The following is a 23,794-nucleotide window of genomic DNA, read 5'->3' as shown; positions in this document are numbered from 1 at the left end:
CTACTGTAATACTTGCAGTGTTTTTATGTTAGAACATGGCATAGAAAAAAGGAAAACAGTAAAAAATAACCTGTCACATTCTGGATATCACTTGTGGCCTAGTTTCCTAATGTACACACTTGTGTGTGTGTGTGTGTGTGTGTGTGTGTGTGTGTGTGTGTGTGTGTGTGTGTGTGTGTGTGTGTGTGTGTGTAGTGTGTGCGTGTGCGTGCGTGCATGCGTGTGTGTGTGTGTGTGTGTGTGTGTGTGTGTGACACAAACAACTCTTCTTCATTACAGTACAAGAATGTATTTAGACATTAGTTTATTACTAAAGTTGCGAATGCCCCTAAACAGCACTGACGGAAAAACAGAATCTAGTTTCCATTGTCAGTGTGATTTCCATTGTGATTGTGTCCAGTGTGATGTGATGAAATATTCATCATCATTAGGATATGTTTTTGCCAACCTTTCTGGGACAGCTGTATAAACCACATGATTTCCCCACAGGCCGTGTGGGCCGCTCCTAAAACGAAGGCGAATTCTGTGTTAGAAATTAAACCGTATGTTATTTGTCAAAATACTGTATAATATACCAAGAGATTTAACTCTCGTCAAGCTGACGCTTACACTAACAGACTAAGCTAATATAAAACTGCACAAATGTTTTGCTCTGTCAAATAAAACAGTAAGAAACTGTAATGATAGTACTGCAGAATTTGCTGACTGTGTCATATGCTTCGAGACATTCCTCCACAGTGTTACGGTAAATAAAGTGAAAGATCTTAAAAGGATAGTTCACCCCCAAATTTGTATTCTTTCGTCATTTACTCACTCTTATATCATTCCAAGAACACAAAAGGAGAAGTCTTGAAGAATATTCACACTGCGCTGCTCCATATAGGCAAAGTGGATTGTGACCAGTGGTTATCAAGCTCCAAAGAAGAAAAAAAACACCATTGAAATTTAAGTTGATATGCCTGCCTTGAAAATTGCCTTTACAGTTGTTGTCTAGACTAATCACACGTGGATATAAACATGGAGACATTGCGCCACAGCGAAAGGGGAAGGGAGAACACATCGGAGCTGATGCAAAAATTATATGAGATGGTGTTTGACGATGAGTTGGCATAATGTGGCCAATCCTAGGGTAGCGGGACTCTTGGAAACAACATGCCAACTTCCAGTGTGATCGTGTTGCGTTGTCACCATTCACTTTCATTGTATGGAAAAGAGCAGCTCGGATATTCTGCCATAAATAACTCCTTGTGCTTTCCACAGAAGAAAGTCATACAGGTTTCCAAAGACATGAGGGTGTGCAAATGATTTTGCTCTGTGAATTAAAATGTTTGCGTAAATTATTCCTTTATTTGTGTGTCTACTGACTCCACTGCATGGACATCAACTCTGAGCAGTAAGTTTTATTTCTGACAACTGTCTATACTTTTTGCCCTGAAAAAAATGTGTGTTGTCTCTCACCATTTGTGAGATCCAGTCTTGTGATGTGTCTTGTCAATGTGATATATGTGGGCAGTGCAAATGGTGGTTTATTACTGTAGTCTCATTCGGTTTGTTTTCAATGGCTTACATATGGCTGGGCGTATCAGTAAGCTAAAACAGAGATAAATATTAATTTATGCTTTTACTATTTCTATTTACATTCCTTTCTAAGTGTACTCTGTTTTACATTTTCCCTAATTAACTATTCAATGTAGGAATCTGGAGCATTACCAGTGTGAGCACGCTGTGATACAATCACGTGATAGAGCGTTTATTAAATCATTAATGATATTCTAGTGAAGCTCAGGTTGTCATATTGAGCAACAGCCACTTTATTTATTTATTATTATTTTCAATTATATACAAGTTCCAAAATTCACATTAACTGCTTTCACATTTGCCTGAGTTTCCAAGTAACAAAGAATTGAGAAATACCACACCTACACTGGTGGACAAAAGTTTGGAATAATGCCCAGATTTTGCTCTTATGGAAAGAAATTGGTACTTTTATTCACAAAAGTGGCATTTCAACTGATCACAATGTATAGTCAAGACATTAATAACATGAAAAATTACTATTACAATTTGAAAAAACATTTCTGAATTTCTTAAACTACTTCAAAGAGTTCTCATAAAAAATACTCCATGTGCAGCAATGACAGCTTTGCAGATTCTTGGCATTCTAGCTGTCAGTTTGTCCAGATACTCAGGTGACATTTCACCCCACACTTCCTGTAGCACTTGCCATAGATGTGACTGTCTTGTCGGGCACTTCTCAAGCACCTTAAAGTCTAGCTGATCCCACAAAAGCTCAATGGGGTTAAGATCCATAACACTCTTTTCCAATTATCTGTTGTCCTGTCTGTGTTTCTTTGCCCACTCCAAATCTTTTCTTTTTGTATTTCTTTTTCAAAGTGGCTTTTTCTTTGCAATTCTTCCCATAAGGTCTCCACCACTGAGTCTTCTCTTTACTGTTGTACATGAAACTGGTGTTGAGCGGGTAGAATTCAATGAAGCTGTCAGCTGAGGACATGTGAGGCGTCTATTTCTCAAACTAGAGACTCTGATGTACTTGTCCTCTTGTTTAGTTGTGCATCTGGCCTTCCACATCTATTTCTCTATTTCATATGTCTGTCTGCGGGAGAGGGAGAGCAGTAAGGCCCGTCACCTGCGTTGTGATTACTCATACACCTGTCTCTCATTATAGTGGTGGCAGAGGGAGACTTGATAAGGCAGGCCAGAGCATCAGAGAGAGTGAGTAACCAGAAAGCATGATAGCCCCAAACTGAGAGTGTGTTTATTATTTAAGAGTGCTTTTATTTCTCTGCAAGTTTTTTATGTTATTGTTGTTTACTGTGTATACTGGGTATTGTGTATCTGAAACATTAATTAAAGAGACTGATCTTGAACCTGTTTAGTTGTCTCCTGACTCCTCCATTGCCCATGAATGTAAACTATCACAGTGGTGCCGAAAACCCAGCTTTGGAGGATAACGCCATTATGGAGTCTTCACCGCTGGGCAAAGTTTTCCCTTGTCAGCATCCAGCAAAACCAACACCAAACCCTCATGGAGATACACCTGGAGCTGGAACAGCCCTGCTCTAGGCACAAGCGGAGGACCGGCAGGTGTTCCAGAGCCTGATCGTTAGAGACCCCCATGGAGCCCACCCCACCCATGACTCTAATGAAGATGGGGCAAAATGATGATCCGGAGGCCTTCCTTGACCTGTTCGAGAAAACCGCAGAGCCATGGAGGTGGCCTCCCGTCCGGTGGGCGGCCCGCTTGGTGCCCTAACTCTCCGGGGAAGCACATCTAGCGGTACAGCAACTCCCCACCACCAGCCTCCTGGAACACCAGCACTTGAAGAAAGTCATCCAGCAACGGGTTGGCCGTAGCTCTGAGCAGAGTTACCATTATTTCAGATCGCTGAGCTTTGGGAGGCATGTCTGTCCATTCGCTTTTGCCCAACAGCTTTTGGATGCCTTCCGGAAATGGTTGCTGGCCGAGAGAAGTTGCAGCGCCATGGACATCTTAGATCAGGTGGTGCCACTACCCAGCATCGCTGGAAGAGGCCATCCAGCTGGCAGAGGACTACATGGTGGTGTTTCCAGGAGGGAGCGAAGCAGTGTTTTTCTCTTCTTCTTCTCTCTCTTACTCCCCCCTGTGTCTCACCCCCCCCCCTCCCACTTCTGCCCTGTTCTGGCTCCCTGGAAGAGAGGAGTAACCCCACCCAAATCCCTCCCCTTGTCCATCCCTTCTACTCCCCCTGTCTCCCTCCACTCTCCTCCCTAGGTTGGTGAGACCACCCCTGTGAGTGTGGTAGGAAAGCCTGGGCCGGTCTGTCAGAGCTGCGGGGACTGCCAAGATCAATGTCCAGAGATGGAGGTGGGGACACTGATCCGGATCCCTGATGCTCCATAGGCCATGCCTGATCAGGCAGGTGTGTATCGGATAAGCTTTAGTGGATTCAGGTTGCTCCCAAACCTCTATCCACCAACGCTTGGTGCAAGGTGGGGCATTGGGTAAGAATAAACTGGTGAGGGTTAGGTGTGTGCATGGTGACTTTTACAAGTATCCAGTGGTTACGATTGAGATATGATTCAGAGGAAAAAGGCATGGAGTCGAGGCCACTGTTGATTCCCGCCTCACCCATCCACTAATTCTGGGGTTATTGAGGGTAATGTGTGTGGATGGGTCCTGTAAAGTGGTGTCGTGGTGTGTGACGGGCAAACCCGATGGCTGGAGAGGCGGTACCGGGGCCATCGACTTATGATTTTGCATACTCAGGGGCTTCCCTGAGGGGGATTTCCCTCTGGAGCAGTCCTGTGATGAGTCCCTCAAGCATGCCTTTAACCAGGAGAACAAACAGAAAGCATGACAGCCCCGAACTGAGAGAGTGTTTATTATTTAAAAGTGCTTTCATTTCTCTGCAAGTTTATTATGTTATTGACGGTGGTCTTAAAGAGTGTGTGTGGAGGAGTTCTGTTATACAGTCGATTGTGTATCTGAAACATCAATTAAAGAAATTAAACCTTGAAACTGTTTCGTTGTCTCCTGACTCCTCCATTGCCCTATGAATGTAAACTATCACACTGTGTTTAAAAGGGCCCCAGACTGCAGCAGGAAACCATATTACACCAACTCTCACCACTTCCTGTTTCCAGCACAGATATTACGATGTGAGACATTGTGGTTTGCTTAAAGTTACCCTTGACCTCACATAGTTTTACTAATTAAATTGAGTCTTTTAAATCGTGTAAATCAACATCGAGATTTTAGGTTATGGATGTTCAATGTTTTTAAGATTTAAGAATTTCGTAATTTTATTGAATGAATTTAAGTTGTATTTATTTAATTTGGTTAAAGATTACTCCTATATACTAATATACATCTTGAACATTTAAATTTCATTTTATATAGTCCTGTAGTGTGACAATTAGTTTTTAAATACAAATATTTAATGTAGTCTCTCAATCTAAATGAGGCCGAAAACAGCAGCATATTATTTCTAAACACATTAACAAAATGTTATTAAAAATATATTTTTTCCAGGCTGGGAAACTTTGTCACTTGCTACTGCTACTGCCCTAGCATCTGCCTCAAAATGAAACAAGTCAGAATGAGGTGAAGAAAGCTGCCACAAAGGATGCAGACTCACACTACGCAGATCAGTTGCAAACCCTCATTTATTTGCCACTCTATCTGGTCTTTAATTTGCCCTTCAAATGGACAGTTGGTGTCTGACTCTCCAGAAGATCAAAATACCATGCTAGACAGAATCTTCCTGAAGCATGCCTTCTCTGTTTTGAAACTGATATAGGACGAAATGAAAATCAATTCTGTTTTTTTGTATCGGTTGGAGTCATGACCTCTTTATTAAAGTCATATTCATATACCACATTGTGTTATTGTTCCCAACATTTAGTTTATTTAAAAACTGAAGTTTGACAGGAAACCCAAGTAGTGCGTACCTGTGCAAAACTCGCTGCCACGATGCTAAGGTTTCTCCAGGCCTGGCATTGGTACATGTATGTGGTTGGGTGTTCTAAGTGGATGCTAGTGCCTTGTTAGGTGTTTGCTTACTGGCCCAATTCAAAAGGATTCACTCAAAGTCTCTTGTATATTCTGTTCCCATGTACTGCTTCTGGCCCCTTTTTCATTGTAGATCTATTGCATTTAAAAAAAAATATATTATTGTTATTTATTTATTTTTTTTGGCTCTTTGGGCACACAATATAGAGCATGTTATGATGATGTAACAGCCTCAAATGTCTATAAAATTCAGCCGCTGCCGGCTTGAACTCGTGAGGTATGTGTGGTTGAACGAGCCGATGTGGTGATCTACCTGAAGTTGACCAATCAGGAGAAGGTGTTACAACTCACAAGATCAATGAAAAGTGTTCATGAAGCTTTTTAACACAATTGGAGAAAATAGTTGTGTTAATACTGTGTTTTCCTATATTATTCAGGACCACATCACTGACAAGAATTCAACAGAAACGCCATGCCGTTCTCTGCTCTTCAAACAAATAATTTGCCATTTGGGTTGCGCTAAAAAAATTATGTTTATATATTTTTTAAATGTTATCCCCTTTTCTCACAATTTGGAATGCCCATTTCCCAATGGTTACTCACATGGTTACTCACCTCAATCTGGGTGGCGGAGGACAGTTGCCTCCGGTTCTGAGACCGTCAATCCACACATCTTGTCACATGGCTTGTCACTCCGCATGTTGAGCTCATGCTACTCTCCACAATCCATGCACAACTAACCACATGCCCCATTGAGAGCGAGAACCGCTAATCACGGTCACGAGGAGGTTACCCTCATGTGACTACTCCCTAGCAACCGGGCCAATTTGGTTGCTTAGGAGACCTGGCTGGAGTCACTCAGCACACACTGGATTCAACTTCAGGGGTGGTAGTCAGTGTCAATGCTTGCTGAGCAACCCAGGCCCCCTCTAGAAAACAATCTTTATCATTCTGATGGACAGAGTTTTAACATTTCCATCATGGTCTATTTTTATTGTGTCATATTTTCATTCTTTGCAGTTCTAGGGCTACATTTATGCGGTATAGCATCTGTTATAATTGTACTGTACATGCACACAATTGTGGATGTGATACCCAAGAGCGAGTCTGGTGAAACCAAATACTTCTAGGTTGAAAGTTCTACCTGTCAATCAACCGCTGCGCTAAAACAAGATTTTTAAACTTGGCTACATTAAAGCATATTCACATGGACAAGACCTCAAGGATCTTCTTCAGAATGTCTGCTATCAATATGCAAGCAGTGACACAGATGAGAAGGATGTAGCCTACTTCTAAAGCTGAATAGTTCAGGTAGTCTACCCCACTCAAATAACTCTAAACGTTATGTTTGCACTTAAATTAAATCCAAGTATAACCAACAGAAATGGTGCATGAATTTTCCTCACTTTTTTTTAATCTTGTATATTTTTTGCACTTTATTATCACACAGTAACTGGCAGCAGCAACACACTGACATTACGATTGATGTATGCCGTCATAGAATCACACATGCAGCCTCCCTTCGAAATCTAAATCCATATTTTATTATTTTTTGGGTTTTTAATCGGCAGATGAGATTTCAACTAGTGCAGACCCTGGCCACGTCAATCTTATTTTTTATTTCTAAATCGCAAGATACAAGTAATTAAAGCAATGTCCTCCTCTGGTTTATGTCTTAAAATTATAAATAGAGCGAAAATTCATGCAATTGCTCCGGAATTCGCCAGGTCATAAAGTCATGTCTTGACATCCCGAGTGTCAGAAGTCACTCTATAAATCTCCACCTTTTACCAGCCTTATCCATTAAGGGAAAATATATGCACAAAGAATGCAAATCACCAAAAACAAAAGAAGACGAATGTGGAAGTGAATGTAAAATTAAGAAATTACAGATGTAATAAACATCTGAGTCTATGTATCTATGTTACACCCACACCCATCATATTACTTCTGAAGACATGGATTTAACCACTGGAGACATACGGATTACTCTTATGCTGCCTTTATGTGCTTTTTGGAGCTGGCAACTATTCACTTGCTTTGCATGGACATACAAATCTTAAATATTCTTCCAAAAATCTTTGTTTGTGTTCTGCAGAAGAAAGTTCTTCACATCTGGGATGGCATGAGGGTGAGTTAATGATAAGAGAACGTAAATTTTTTTGGTGAACTATCCCTTTAATTTTACTCAGGTTTAGTTGAATTTGTGCTTTTTAACTTGGGACATTAAGCAACCCCCTAGCAACCACAAAATATATACTAGCAACTGCATAGCAACACCACGCCAACCACCCATGAGACCCTAGTGACCTAGCATTTTCTGATGTTCTTCAGAAATTGTAAAAATCTACTTTGTCATGATTTTGAGGATCAGACTTTATTCTAAATGTTGCACTCAAAAATATTGTAGCCTATTTTTAAGGTTTACACATTTCAATTTCATAGCATATTTCATCCATTCCATCAAACTGAATTGTGTAAACTTCAACCAAATCAAATCAATGAAACCTGAATTAACTGTATTTATTTGAATTCCTTTTTTTTATTTTTATTTACAATTTTTACAACAAAAAGTGTGCTCAGGAGTATTAAAAATAACACATTCCCAACATTTATAAGGTCAGGCTATTTGTTGTCGGAAAACCTCCCTCTAAATATAGCCCCATATAATTCAGTGAAATAATTCAATGTTCAAAACAAAGCATTTAGAGGGGGACAGAAATACAGTAAGTGCTTGGCACGGCTGACTTCATCTGTATTTGTTCCTGCTACGCGCGTTCCCCGTGTGGATTCTCGGGCGTGCGCACCGCTCCAGCAGCCAGTCAGTCCCAACGCTTTGCCACAGGGAGCGCGCACGGAACATGAAAAGCCAAATGATAGCAGGGAACGCGGAATCAGTAGAAGCGGAGAACACGAGAGTTGAGGTGGAAACACCGGCGACTGCGGGAGAGAGCGATACTCACCACAGAAACCGCTTTTAAAATATCACATTTTTGGTGTAACGTATTTACTTTTATTTTACGTCGTAAAATAAGATGCCCGTTTGAGTGGATAAAACCGAAGCACCAACCAAAAGGGGGATTTTTGTGTTTTCTCCGACTTGACTCGAATTAGTCGGGATTTGAGGATGTCGGGGAGCCGGGAGGAGGAGCGGCGGAAACTCGCCGACATCATCAACCACTGGAACGCCAACCGGCTCGACCTGTTCGAGATCAGCCAACCGACGGAGGTGAGTCCGCGGAGCCACGAACGAGCGCAGGCCGCACGCGCTCCTGCCAGTCGGTGTGCGAGAGAAATCTATTTCCCCAGCAATCGAGATTATTATTGTAAAATAACTCGAGCTGATGGTCTTGACGTGCTCGTTGTTTGGCACAGATGATCTATTTTGTGTCTTAAAATGCTAGGGGAACTAGTGATACAAGAAATGAATTTTTCTTTGACTTTATCTTATTTTGTGTCAACAAATGTCATGTTATGCCTGTATGTTAGAGCTGAATACTGTGCATTCAATAATAAATAGGTACGTTTATCCGAGACCCTGTTGCTATTCAACATTGTATTGGCCTCTTCGGCAGGTTAAGATCTCCTCCCGTGAATGACCCGGTGATTACCGGGATAAAATCGGTGCATGCAGTTTGTAGCAGAGAGACATGCATTCAGGGGTGTTAAATCAGATAAAATCTGCTGTAGAATGCGTGAGACATATAGGTGACATGTTAATATAATTCACTGTATATGCAGTGCTTGGTCAGGATATCTGGTTGCAGAGGGCAAAGCAGTACTAGGTAATGTATGCTGTGTGGTCACCATAACGGCCACAATCTATACATTGGCTACAAGTGATGAAACCTTAAATGCACCGATTTAGAGATCGCGTTTGGATGCACGTTGCATTAAATGTTGTGCTTTTAGTTGCACAGTGTATGCTTTTAGAAATGTATAACGCAAGCGGTTATTGTATCTCATGCATGGCTACACCAGACTGGTGCATGAGCATGCATGATGATTTTTGCTTGAATATTATTCAGCAGGTTTAAGATGCAACTAGTTAAACCATCACGCGATTAGTGGCGTTTTTAATAAGTATTGGTTTCCAGCTGCAGCATACAAGACTTTGGCAACTGTATTTGCACGGTCCTTGCATTGCCATTGGCCAGTTTGTCAGGGAATTAGTGCTTTTATGCGCACAATGCGTTGAATGCATGATTGAAGGGGGGTTGTGGGTGAAGCATCATGTCGGGGGTCTTCCCTGCTGATTTACTGGAAAGCCCCATAGACTCTAAGAATATCCTTTAGGCTCTTAATAATTCATGCATAAGTGATCTTAAGCTCCCATTGGGCACCTGCTGATGTGACTTAAAAGGCCCAGTTTAGGTTTGTTTTGGTCTGGAGGGTGATTAGAAAGAAGTGAACAATGCATAACAGAAATTCTCCACACACATCCTTTTAGACCACAAACTCCTATATCAGCAGGAGTAGATGATGACGTAATTATCTTGTCCTCCAACCGATTTTGACAGTCTATCTCTGTCGGATTTGATTCACTGGCACATTCTATATTAATAACACCTAATTTTAAAGGATTTTAGCTCTGCATAACATGCATATATTAATTATATGCATATTTTAAGGCTAAAATGTGTGCTTTCTGCATTTCTAGGGCTTAAACATGAAGGAAAATTGCATGGATTTGGACAGGTTGTACCTCAATCCTATGTATTAATACAGGGGTTTTCATACTGGTGTCCAGGGACCCCGGGTGTTGGCGGGGGAGGAACGCTGTCTCCTGCCAGACGTCAAAGCTGTGGGCAAGGGGGGTTTGGGGCATTGGGGGGCTTGACAGTTATTATGGATCATATGCAACACTGAAGGTCTAAGCCTTTGCGTACCATCTCCAGGACGTGAGCGGGTCCAACTTGGGGTGTCAAGTGGTGTGGCAAAGCTCATTTTTAGGGTGGAAGATGCCACCCTTCTAACCCCGTCCCTGTAATGTAGTTCATTCATAGCATGTGTTGATCCAGAGTGAACATTAATAGGCCTTGTTAAACATTAAATACCCTAAATAAGCAAGTGTTTAACTAGCTTACTGATTAATTTCATGCATAATTTATTATCAGCTTGGTTTTCTGTGATTGTAAAAGGGTTTGGTTTAGATGTGCTATCATCAGTGGTGTTTTTACCTTTTTTGTATTGAACAACACCGTTATTGCACACTAATTAGAGTCATTTGAGCTTTAGCTATATATTAGGTATTGTCTCAATCTGTTTTTATCCATTTAAACATATTCAAAGTACAACAATCACACATTTCCCTCTGTTGATCATTAGAAAGTAAGGGGGAGCATATTTGAGAGGATCAAAGGGATGCATGCAGGGCTGGACTGGTAATCTGGCATTCCGGGCATTTTCCTTGGAGGTGATGCACTTTTGGGCCAATCAGGGGTGGAATGTCCATCTGGAGAACTGAGCAGGCTGGTGGTTTGCCGCGAAACGTGCCGAATGGTTTGAGAGTTTGAAAGAATAAGTTTGAATAAGCAACAATGAGCCGCTGCGTTATGCAGAACAGACCACAAAACGCTGCTGCGATATGCAGAAATGGACATTTGTAGTTAAGTATATAAGTATTGTTTTGTTTCTAAAAATAATTAATCGTTTGGGTCCATAAGATATTTATTGTTGACTGTAGTCGTGTGGATTTTGATGCACCCTAAAATATGCATTTTGGGCCGTCAAAAATGGAGTACATTTACTTGCATTTTTTGGAGGAGGCCTGAAATGAAATCCTAAAAATCTTAAATTCTGTTTGATGAAGAAAGAAAGTCTTTCTATACTTGGGGTGAGTAAATTATAAGCACATTTTTATTTTTGGGTGAAGCATTCCTTTAACATTAGTGTAGCAGATTTTTGACATAGCATTTAATATTATTGATTGAAAATCACAGTTTTACTTAACAGATAGCTGCGATCTTCCAATCTTAGTGAGTAGCTGGTCAGAAATCCCCTTACAGAACAAAACAATGCACAAAATAAGATGACAACAATGTAAGGAAAGTGTAATGGTCGGTGTCAGAGTCCAAACTCTGATCCCGTTGCTGAGTTCATTGCTCCCTCCACTGTTGCTTTGGGTTGTGTCCTTCTTACTGTCCCTGTTCTCCCTTAAGTGCTTTTCAATTTGTTTATGATTTGGTCAGTTGTCCGATTGAAGGCTGGGGTGCATCATTTCGTGCTGTATCTTCATTCTCGTAGAGTAATTTTTTCCCCTTTACAGTCTCTCTAGTTCATTTAGGATCTTCGTTAATACCATATTGCAAGTAGAGCACTCATTTCATCGTGTTACTTGAACGCTTTTGATGTCTGATAATGTTGTGGGTTTTTATTGTTGATATATTGCGAAGAATTACTTGCTGCAGAGAATTCGCACCGGGACAGGAACCCGAACCATGTCTGTGGAAAAGGGCTAAGAGAGGGGTGGGATTAGTATCTGTCCTTTTTTCATCTTTTTTTTTTTTTTTGTCTTGACAAAATACAAACTCATCAATATAAAGAAGTGATCAAGAGCTTAATGATGCCATGGAATGATTTGACAAGCAGTTTTGTTATCCTCTTTTATGTATTTCCTATTAAAACACATTTTCTGTAAATGGCCAACAGCCTCATTTAAATATCCCGGCATATAGGCCAATACGTTTTCGCAGACTCGCAAACCCTCCTTTGAGGGCTTGTCACATGGACAAAAGCGATAGATGCTTTCAAATTGCTGAAATTCCAGCTGATTCCCTTGCAACCAGTTGATTGTTAAAAAAGGAAATTGGTTAGCACAACCAAATACACCATCAAACCATGATTTGTCACTTGCAATTGGTATTTATGATTTAGAGGGAGGCAATGTTCTCATTCTATATTGGACAAAAGTTTACATGTGTACTAGATCACTCACTTTTGTCAACTTCTAGGAATGCACTAGCAGGAGACATGCACTAAAAGCCACACCAAACTCAGGCAGAATCTACCATACGTGCTATGACACAGTTGTTTAGGTTTTGATTAATCTTTTGTTACTCAGTGGCTGGCATTTTTCTTTGAATCTGCAGCCATTGACTGAGCTCCTGAGCAAAGGCTGTGTGTTGAATCATAACAAGCTTCCTCACATGGCGCAGAGGGTGGGGTTCCTCGGGATGATTGTATTCCACTCTCAGGCTTTTTCTCCTCGTATTGACTGCATTCCACTTGTTAACGCATGTGCTTCACCCTCCTGTCTGCAGGAGAGCTTGGAGAGCGTTTCATTTCCCAGCTGCAGGCTGAAAACAGTTAATCGGCTCTATTGTGCAATTGCAGCAAGAGAAGTTGTCAACAGAGAATTAGAATATCAGGCCAACTTGACGAAGTAGGGCTACAACTAACAATTATGATAATTGATTTAAGGAGTTTTCCAGGTTCAATAAAAGCTCAATGGACAGCATTTATGACATAATATTAATTACCGCAAAACATATTTTCAGCTCGTCTATAATTTTTTTTTAAAAAGAAGCAAAAATCACAGTAACAGACAGTAAGGCATTGTAACCATGGTTTTTTTTAATAAATGAGGGAAGAGTCGAAAATGTTATCTGTGGTAAACATTGCTACAAGAAGTCCTTTGAGCTGAACTTGTATTCAACCCAGAACATTCCTTTAATATGTCCATTATTTCTTTGATTACTTAATTCGTTGTGAAAAATGTATTTTAGTTCCAGAATCTTATTGAAGAAGCACATTAAATGCATGTTAAATGACTTGATTATTTTTCAAGAAGTTTGGATTGGTCGAAAACATGAGTCATGATTCACCCCAAAATAAAAAACAAAAAACAAGAAATTATATTTTGCATTAAGCCTATTTTGAAGACCTTTGAGTTCTTGCATTTTTATGGGCATAAGTATTTTCATGACAATTAAGCACATTGAAGCCTAAATGTACTTAAAAAAAAATCGAATTCTTACAACTTTAATGCTAAAATTTTAACCAGTAAAACTATTTATTCATCATGTGTGTATTTTTTGTACTGAATTTGATTTATGCTAATTTTAATAAAGATCATTGTGTTTGGACAGGGTGTCTTACAGTAATGTGTGACATTTTAATACAAATGTTTGTGTTACAGGAGTGAAAATGGTGGGGGGTGTCATTTTCTGTATGCCAAATAAAACAAATGTGTGAAATATGACCTGGGCAGATTTTCATGAGATTCACACCCTATTGTATAGTCACAAATTTTCTAGATATAAAATGGACTAGAACTGGTAAAAAGTCAGAGAAGGTTTGTATATTGTGTGTTGCTAAAGAGTTCAGTACAATACGGTTGTCTATCCACTTTATTTAAGATCATGGCACCTTGATTTCTTACATTCACCTTTGCTACATTGATCCTGTTGTTTTTATGAGATGGTTCTGTGGTCCATGCACACAAGTGCCTTATTGTCACGGTGCTGAATGAGCATCGTTAGACTCTAAGGATGTGCTGTGAAGGGGAGGTCTGATCCCATCCCTGGCCTTGGCCTGTCAGTCTCTATTAATCTCCTGGGAGGCCCCGGTGGTCTGTCACTGGCCGCTCCAGGGCTGACCCGATTGGCCATCACTCACTCTAACAAACACCCATTGTGTCGTGCATGTGTGTGTCACACACAGGTGACCTCAAAAGATCAGACGACTTTTCTGAGCTGTTGACGGAGTCTGACTTCACTGTTCTTTCCCACATGCTTTTTCATCAGAATTCACATCTACAGACAGCAGTTTTCTTCATTTTTATGTAATAGTCTCACTGGATATCCTTGGAGTAAGTTTGGATGGCCAATATAAGATTTCATCGCAAAGTTTTTCTCAAATCATGGGAAATAAAATCACTTATGGTATTGCTTTGAATGCTTCATGTTGAGAAACGTGACCTCTCACAACCTTCTCATACTGTAATTCCTTAGACAGGCTTGTTTTTCAAGCACAAATGTTCCTCAAAGCTTTGCCAAGTATTTTGTGGTGTGTTGCACATTGAAAGGATTCTATGGGACAATGATGGAATCAAATGGTAATATCATGGGACTTTGAATGCATATACCATTGTTTTTATCTGACAATCAAGGGTATTTCAAAAATTGTCAATAAAAATGTAAATAAAATCATATTGCTTGTTACATTTAAAAAAAAAATAAATAATAATTATAAAAAAAATTATATGGATGGTAATATATTCAGAATACTGTGGTGTTACTAGGGGTGGGTAACAATATTGTTTTTCCGATGCATCACAATCTTCATTTGAATGATATCGATTCTTAAATCCTATTTGCAAACAAATTTTGCAGACATGGCTGGTAAATGTTTACATTTCACTCACCAGTAATTGTGTAGTTTAGTCTTGAAGTATTCCGCAGCGAGATCCTTTCACAGCATGTTGAGAGAAAAAGTTGTTCAGCGTAATGTGTGTCCAAGACACAAACCCATTTGTCATTGAATGCAGTTTCTTTTAATACCCTTTCTCTTCTGCACAGTCAGTTGTTGATCAAAAATAACTACAAAAAAACTTTTCATTTTAATCATGCATTGCACAGATGCCATTCGAGTCCACTTCATGCGCTCATTTAAAGGCATTGTTTACAGAAAATGCTGTTTTTTGTTAAAGAGACTGTACCTGTTTTAGCACGTGCTCAATAAATCAATAAAAATACTTGTAAATCGGACAAATTTTGTAGTTCAACAATACAAATGTTACAAAAATAATATATGAAATATAATATTTTTTGATGGAATACATCTGTTTCTTCATTTTTTTAAAGCCAAAATGTGACCAATTATGAAAAATTTATAAAATATAATTTAAACAAATACGTTCCTAATTAAACCTAGATTAAAGGTCCCCTGTATAAGTCACAGAATTGGTTGGATATGCATTTGCTTATATGTAAGCAAAAGGGATATTATAACTGAAATAAACCCATATGAAACTATATTGAATCAAATTTAAATCTGAATCAAATCAAGAGCTTGTAAATCTAAATCAAATTGAATCGGAAAATCTGTATCAATACCCAGCCCTAGGTATTACTGTGCTTTATGTCCAAAACCACGGTGTTACCATGATGGCACATAGTGAAATATTTCTGCATTTTGTTGGCATCTCCATGGAGATTTATACTGATTACGATTTAATCCAAATATAATTAAAGTTATATGTTGGAGGGATTAGTTGTAAAGACAAATGAATGTTGGTGAATGGGAATAAAGCCTTTTTCTAATATAATTAAGGAAAACTGAACTGGCTGAAATTCTGAGGACTGAAACCCTGTGTTTGTGAGGAGCACGTTGGCCTCATCTTCATTGTTCTATAGAATGTTCCACGCTCATCCAGAGACTCTCTGGCCACATTTATGTTCCGTGTGGTCAAACTCATTAGGTCTTAATGTCCTTCTTGTTCGAAATGGGGTGTGCATTCAGTTCCTTTATGTTAGTTCATTCATGCTCCCTAAACAACAGTGTTTGTGGTCGTTGTATATATTTTTGGAAATTGTGGGGTGTAGTGTTTTTGTCCGTAGTTCAGCACAATAGAGCTTTGCATTTGATAAGACTGAGGAATGTCGCCATATAGAATGTACCTCTTACTTCATAAAAGCTCTTTGAAAGGTTCATGGTACGTACGGAGCACTGACTGCATTGTTTCTTCAGCCCGTTCAAAATGGTGATCTCTCAGAGTACAATCGGGCTGTATGGTACTAGCTAATATCATAGTACTTCTAATGCATTCTGTTCATGTTAGTGCTGAAAACAGCTTTTGTTATGCAATGTTGATAGCTAATCCTTCAACCTCATTCAACAGCATATGGGTGTGTTGTTAAATACGGCAAACAAAATGCCCTAGAGTTTTGAAAGTATTATAGAAACAACACCATATTTTAAGTCCATTCAGCAGAATTCTGACTCCCCAAAAATCAGTGCTGAAAATGTGCAAAAAGTCCTTTCTGCATGCTTGGACCTCAGCGCTCATAATCAATGTTGAATTATGGGGGCCGAGATCGACTGCAGGGAGGATTTTAGGAAAATGACCACAGCGTCAGCCCTCTGTTTGTGTTGGACAGAGGAGATAAGCACAGCCATCCTGTGAGTGTGTGTGTGCTGGCCTTAAGATAACACTGGAATGAGAGTTCAGCCATAGCAGAATGGCCTCCCGCTCTCATGGGACAGAGAACGGGGACGGTCCTGTCAGCTACTTGTTGTCTGAAAGTGCTCTACTAAATCACAGCACAGGAAAAGCATAATGACTGATGGTCCAGGCTAGTGTGGAAGAACCACAGGGCTCAGAGAGGATGTTCTGTTTCCTGAATTGTTAAGCTCTTAAATGCATTTAGAATTTCAGTGGAAAGTTGATAAAGTTCCACATTGAAAGCAATTTGAACATGTCTGATGTTTAATAGTGATTGACTGATATATCACAGAGGCTGATAAATCGGCCGATATTCAGAATTTTTAAATGATCTGCATCGCTGATAAATGTTCCCGTTTGGCTGATTTGTTTCCTGAGGGTGCTAAGAATCGTCTGCTTGCATGTGAAGTGACGGAGACATGTAAACGACCAGTCACGGTTTGGTTTGTTGTTGCGTGTCATCATGTTACTACAATAATAAACATTTAAATGGTCCTCATATCAGAGCTGCGGCAGACACATTTGAGCTCATAATGTTAAAGTGCTCATCTGTTTCATTCTCCCTCTCACTCCTCAGCAGTTCCCTGTAACTTTTAACTGTCTTGTCTAATGATAAAAAGGAAAATATCAATAAAACTAATATTATACCATCTGCAAATATGCACATATCTCGTTAAAACAGATGTAATAAACCAACCTCCACAACTTGAGGAGATCCAGCGTCCTGTGGAGCTCTCATTTATCTACCTCTAAAACACATGTTCTGTCAGCCTCTCCTCAGCAGTTCCCTGTCACTTTTAACTTTTCTAATGATAAAAGGCAAACATCAATAAAACTTCTATTATATACCATCTGCAAATATGCAGATATCTCATTTAAACAGATGTATTTCACGAACCTCACGAAAATCTGAGCGCTCATCTGATATCTTCCTCTAAATCATGTATTCTATCAGCCAGAATCAAGAAAAATGGTCAACAGAAATTGATTTGAGTTCCAGGGCTGAGAAAGAATGTTGTAAGTAACATTGCTAACACTGTTCTACATTACAGAGAAATACTAAACTGTAATAATGATCCTTTAAAAAATCACAAGACACTGGCAAAAGCGGTAATGATTCTGAATGTGTCTGAAAAACCAGCAAGGAGACTGTTTAAACATTTTCTTAATTTAAAGAGAGAAATGCACATTGGGTTGTGCCGACAAATGATGGTCTCTGGGATCAATGATGGTCAGAGTGATCACCAATAGCTGATGCATTAATAAAGGCCTGTTTTTCTTTCATTGGATATTAAAATTTTTCAGTACAGTGAATTGGGTGTAAATTATTGTTTAAAGGTACAGACAGCTAACAAAGAAGCGCATAAAAAAGTCAGTGGTCTAAACAATTAATAATTCCTTACCTGTCCAACAAAAAAGAAGCAACATCGGTAGCAAAATCAAAAAAATCGAATTACTTTGTCACACGACCATATGCACAAGTGCAGCAGTGGGTGAAAGTCTTGTGTGCAGTTCCGAGCAACATAGCAGTCATGACAGTGATGAGACGAATACCAATTTACAATAAACAGCAGATTTACACAACACAATAATAATATACAATGTACAGTAAACAATACACACAATATAGAATACACATACAATAAAAAAATTATATAAAGTGTTTAAAAAATCACTACTCAGGGTTTTCTTCGTCATCAAATCTTTCCACCTTGTGCATGCCGAACCAATATTTACTGTAGTTTTTTTGCTTCAGACCTTTTTTGCTGCTTTGGCAGTACAGCTACTGAATCTCCTGTTGTCTCTGCTGCTAAAGGACGAAGTATATTCCATTGTGTTCTTTTCGCTCTTCAAATCACCAAACAACAAAACTGTGTGCTAAATAAGCATAGCCAAGCGTATTTACATAGGTAGCAGCTAATGAGAGCAAGATTCTCTTCTTCGACGTATAGTGAAACACCGTGGGTCATGTGATTTCAATTAGGGATGCACCGATCCGATACCTGAATCGGCTCTGATACTGAAGATTTTAGATGGATCGGGTAACGGTCTGGCAAGCCCGATCCAAATCCGATACTGTTTTTTAGTCATGTTCGTTACTGTCAACCTCCAAAAATGGCATAAAAGAACACCAAATTAAACACCATTAAAGTAGTTACCGTAATTTCCGGACTATTGAGCGCACCTGAATATATGCCGAACCCACTGATTTTTAAATAAAATATTATTTTGAACATAAATAAGCCGCACCTGTCTATAAGCCGCAGGTGCCTACCAGTACATTGAAACAAATGAACTTTACTCAGGCTTTAACGAAACACGGTGTGGCAGCGGGGGCGTGGTCAAGCGCCCGTCCGGGAGAGAAAAGCGGTAAAGGCGCTTACACCTGAGCTAAATTATGTGTAACACCGGTGTCTAATTTCAGTGAGCATGGGGAGAGCGGCATAAAAAGGCAGCAGCCACAGAGCTGAGAGAGTGACACACGTCAGTCTAGTGTTGGCGCATAGAAGAATTGAGAAACTTTATAAAATTGATTGTAAACATTGCTGTGGCCATTAAAAGCCTTACCTGGAACGTCAAGTGCCCTGCTGAAAACTGTCACACTGGTGCCCGTGTGACAGTTTTCCCAAGAAGGACACGTGAAGCAGGGCACTTGAAATTAGACACCGGTGTTAGACATAATTTAGCGCAGGTGTAAGCGCCCTTGTCTTTTTGCGCTTGACCACGCCCCGCTGCCACACACGGCTTGTAATAAAACATTTGCAGTAAACAGTAGCCTACCAAGTCATTGGTCACTATCTTCCTCGTCCTGTGCACTGAAACCACTGAAGTCATCTCCTTCGGTGTCGGAGTATAGCCTCAGATTTAGTTGTCTTTTTGCACTGAGTCAATTCCTCACGCTGCTGTTTCCAGCGTCTTATCATCGACTCATTAAGACCAAGCTCCCGTGCAGCAGCCAGATCAATCGCCTTCAACTTGAAAGCAGCATCATATGCGTTTCTCCATGTCTTTGCCATGGTGAGGGTGACAAAATGACTACCGTAATCAGAATGATGGGAAGTTTGAGCGCTTCGATTTAATCTAAACAGTAAACAAAAAAGTTGTTTTGACCTTAACCCGTTCGGCAATTTCATTGGTCTAATGAAAGCTTCACGCGGCCAAAAAACTGAGCACGTCACAGAATGTTTTTTTAATAATTTTTTACAAAATTTGAAAGCGGGAAAAATCCATATATTAGCCGCGTCATTGTATAAGCCGCGAGGTTCAAGGTGTGGGGAAAAAGTTGCGGCTTATAGTCCGGAAATTACGGTAATATGAATCATGCATTATATTCAAAGCCAATTGAAGACGTGTGATAGCTCTGTGAATCACAAAAGGCTGTGTTCAATAAGTAAATATATAGTATGCGCTGCGCCAGTGCATTAGTGATTGGCACTGCTCTGTTTACACATGCTCGCTGCTATGTTTAGCCTTCACAGCTTTGTATTAATATTTGAGCGCTACTCACGAACAACATCTCTGATGTAGATGCTCAATAGTTAGGTTCCTTTATAATATGCATTCATAATGGCACTGGAGGTGCTTTTTTTTTGTTTGTTTTTTTAACAGAATTTGAATAAGAAGTGAATTAAACGACTGTGAACTTGCCTACAAACAGACACATACATGACTTCCTGGAGAGTTCAGAATGTCAAAATAAAATTGTGAGGGTTAAAAGTCAATAATATTAATAACAATTTATTATTATTATGGTTATTATTGTCATCATTAGTATTTGTTTACAATTTAAAACTGTTTAAAAATAACTGTGTGAATGAAAAGTGGACTGATGTCTTACTACTAAATTGAACAAAAAAAGAGATCTGAATCTTTTAAAGTCTAGATGTAAGTTGAAACATATTTGAAGGCAAAATGAAAACACTGGTTTATTTTCTACTGAAGACTGGAATTACTGTTAATTTTGCTGCTACATTATCCATTATACAGGTTAATAATAAAGTGTTTTTTAATAAGCTATGCTATACATTTATATTGAAATAATGTGTAGTTAGAGGTTTGTGTTTCTTTACATACTCCCAATTAGTTCCACACAATAATGTAAAGATATTCTAAACTGATTATGCAAAAAACAACACTGGTATCGGATCGCGATTGGTATCGGCCGATACTGAGATTTCCGTAATCGGATCGGAAGATCCCTAATTTCAACATGGCGAAACACATTGAAGGGGTGACCTGCACCATGCATAATAAAACACTTTATATAGAAAATGATTATGAGTAGTCTTCAACTCATCTGAGTATACAACGTTCAGATCACGCTTCACAAAGAACAATTACATTTTTTACTTATTTTTGAAACCCAGTTGAACTAGGCCTGGGCGAAAAATCGATTCAATGAATTAATTCGAATTTTTTGTTGCGGGCGATTTAAAAAATAAGTAAATCGAGTTTTTGTGTAATGGCGCATTTTTGGCTCCCCGGAGCATCCGTAGCGTTAGTTTCACATAGCAGTATGGCAAGCAACAACATCATAGCACACACGAAACGGCAACAGCATACAGCAAGCGACAACATGGCTACTGGTGAGAGTGGGAAGTTTGTTCCCAAGAAAGGAATAAAATCGTCTGTTGTTTGGAACTGGTATGGGTTTGCTGCGACAGACGTAAAGCAAGAGACCCCACGCTGCAACATTTGCCTAAAGCCCATCGCAGTCAAAGGCAGCAGCACCACAAACCTATTCCAACACCTGAAACAGAGACATCCAGCCGAATATGAAACATGCCAGTCTCTCCGAGACGAACAAAACCGCAGTGACCATCAAACCTTAGCTAAAAAACAGCTAACTGTAGCCGAATCCTTTGCACAAGGCACGGGAAAATCGGGAAAAAATCGTAAATCGAATTAAAAAAAATAAAATCGGAGATTTTATTTTTAGGCCATATCGCCCAGCCCTAAGTTGAACATTGCATAATACTAAATTATTACTGTGGAGCACGCCAAGTTGATTATCATAATATAATCCTGATTTATTATTATTATTCTGATTATTAGATTTGCATCATAGAAACAGACACTGAGGAAGACTGTGAGGCCGAAATGTCGGTGTTCTCCTGTTCTGTGAGATATAAAATAAAATGTAAAGAAACAGAGAAAAAGGAGTGCGGATCATTTTGTTTTTGAGACTGTTTAATGTTTATGGATCTACACACCCTGAAATTGTAGAGTGCACTGATTAAATTACTTGGATTAGATTTGCATTTTACAAAAGTAATATATTTCTTTCCGTTTTGCTTCACCTTCTCCTGGGCTTTTATTTTTTAAACGAAAGTGTTGTCGTATTTACTTCAACTCCACAAAGAGCTTTTATTTATACACCACTTTTTCTCTTCCAAACTGATATCGGAAATCTCAGTATCTGCCGATACGGATCCTGTTCCAGTACCAGTGTTGTTTTTGGCATAATCAGTTTAGAATATCTTTACATTATAGTGTGAAACTAATTGGGTTGCTTTTTAATATGTAAAGAAACACAAACTTCTAACCACACATTTTTAGTATATATAAATGCATAGCTGAGTAAGAAAAACTTCAACTAGTATGCTGGATAATGTAGCTGCAAAATTAATAGTAATTCCATTATAAGTCATCAGTAGAAAAGAAGACAGTTTATTTTTTATTATTACCCACAGAGAGCAATAATATTGGAACAAGCAGACAATGCATGCATGGGAGATGACATCTGCAGGGAGAGGTTCCAAGTATAACACAGCCACTTTGATGTTTATTGCAATTCTGGCCCCTGAGAATGTCTTTGGCGTGAAAGTGGCCACTCCCTTTCACAGATGTCTTTACTTCATCTGTTTCTGTTTATGAAACCTACTCTTCCCATTCTAAAATCACATGCTCTTGCTGCACCGATGGGTGTTATAAGCATTACATTCCCACTTTAGACCCTGTTTACACCTGTTACTAACATCTATTTCAGCCATTCCAATCACAAGTGGACATCGCTAAATACAGGTGTAAATGGGTCCAAGGCAGTTTGTGATCAGATCACTCAAGCTATTTTCAGGGTAGTTCAAAATGCACATGTGCATATAAAATTTGGAGTACAACGTTTATCCATTCGTATATGTCCCGAACTTCTCACCTGTCAGTTATTGAACTAAAACAAGAGTTTAAACTTATCTTTGAAAGAAAATAACCATCCGGTCAAAACCATTGTTAAAGGAGACAAATTATGCAAAAGGAACTTTTTTTTATTTATTTTTTTAACATAATTATGTGTCTGCAGTGTGTGTGTAGACAACCCTCGTTTCTTTCCTTTCCCCCATCAATAAAAACAGTGTCTCCGAACGAGCCATTCAGGTTTGCAGCCCCTTATGATGTCAAAAGGGGAAAGGTACAACCCACAGCTGGTGAAGACATCCGCCCGAGTAGCTTAGATCCGTCCTCATTAAAACCTGAGCGAGCAGCACACAGTCTGCCATATTTATCTCCTCGCTAGAGCCGCTTGTGTTAACTCGGACTGCTTCATCAACGATGGTCAACACAAGGCTGGATTTGCTTTAAAGCTAAGGATCAAGGATGGTTCGATACCAACTCTCTGTGACCTAAGTCATAAGTTTCCCACTTTATACTTTTTTAATGTTTGCAATTTGGCTTTCTGAATTTGCTTGTCTTCATGTTGCTCGAAAAACACTTGTGAAAACATTGTGTTTTTGTAACGTAGCAACTAACAATGAAGCTGTATCTATATTTCGGTAATGAAATATAAACTGATTTGCATCCCAGTGTTGGGGAGTAGTTAACTACAAGTAGTGACGCTACTAACTTAACTACATTTTTCAGTATCTTGGCAGTAGCTCAGTTGCTTTTTAAACAGTGTAGCTTTTCCAGTAGCTAACTACTTTGTGCAGCAAGTAGCGGTGTCGCGCGAGCAAAAGCTACATTGCGTTCTGTCGAGCCTGCGCGAATCAGCGCGATGCAAGGATATTCTTCTTCTTTTTAGATTACAAACTAATTTTTTGCCATTACCGCCACCTGTTGTTTAATCATGCATCTTGCGGCTAACGATTCACTGATGTACAGAAGTGGTTTGACACACACAC

General features: G+C 39.4%; 1 protein-coding gene across 10 annotated transcripts in view; it reads left to right on the top strand.

The window, feature by feature from the left end:
- Positions 1-8,389: 8,389 nt before the first annotated feature.
- Positions 8,390-23,794, top strand: part of LOC127623813 (afadin-like) — a 167,743-nt gene continuing 152,338 nt past the window's right edge. For all 10 annotated transcript variants that reach the window (XM_052098337.1, XM_052098338.1, XM_052098342.1 and 7 more), the window contains exon 1: positions 8,390-8,741. In XM_052098337.1, the coding sequence (XP_051954297.1) occupies positions 8,640-8,741 (102 nt within the window). In that variant the 5' untranslated portion in view covers positions 8,390-8,639. The remainder of the gene's footprint in view (positions 8,742-23,794) is intronic.

This window comes from Xyrauchen texanus, chromosome 30 (assembly GCF_025860055.1).
Source record: "Xyrauchen texanus isolate HMW12.3.18 chromosome 30, RBS_HiC_50CHRs, whole genome shotgun sequence".
Taxonomy (NCBI): Eukaryota; Metazoa; Chordata; class Actinopteri; order Cypriniformes; family Catostomidae; genus Xyrauchen; species Xyrauchen texanus.
The sequence above is the reverse complement of the archived record's forward strand: the minus strand, read 5'-3'. Positions and strand labels throughout refer to the sequence as shown.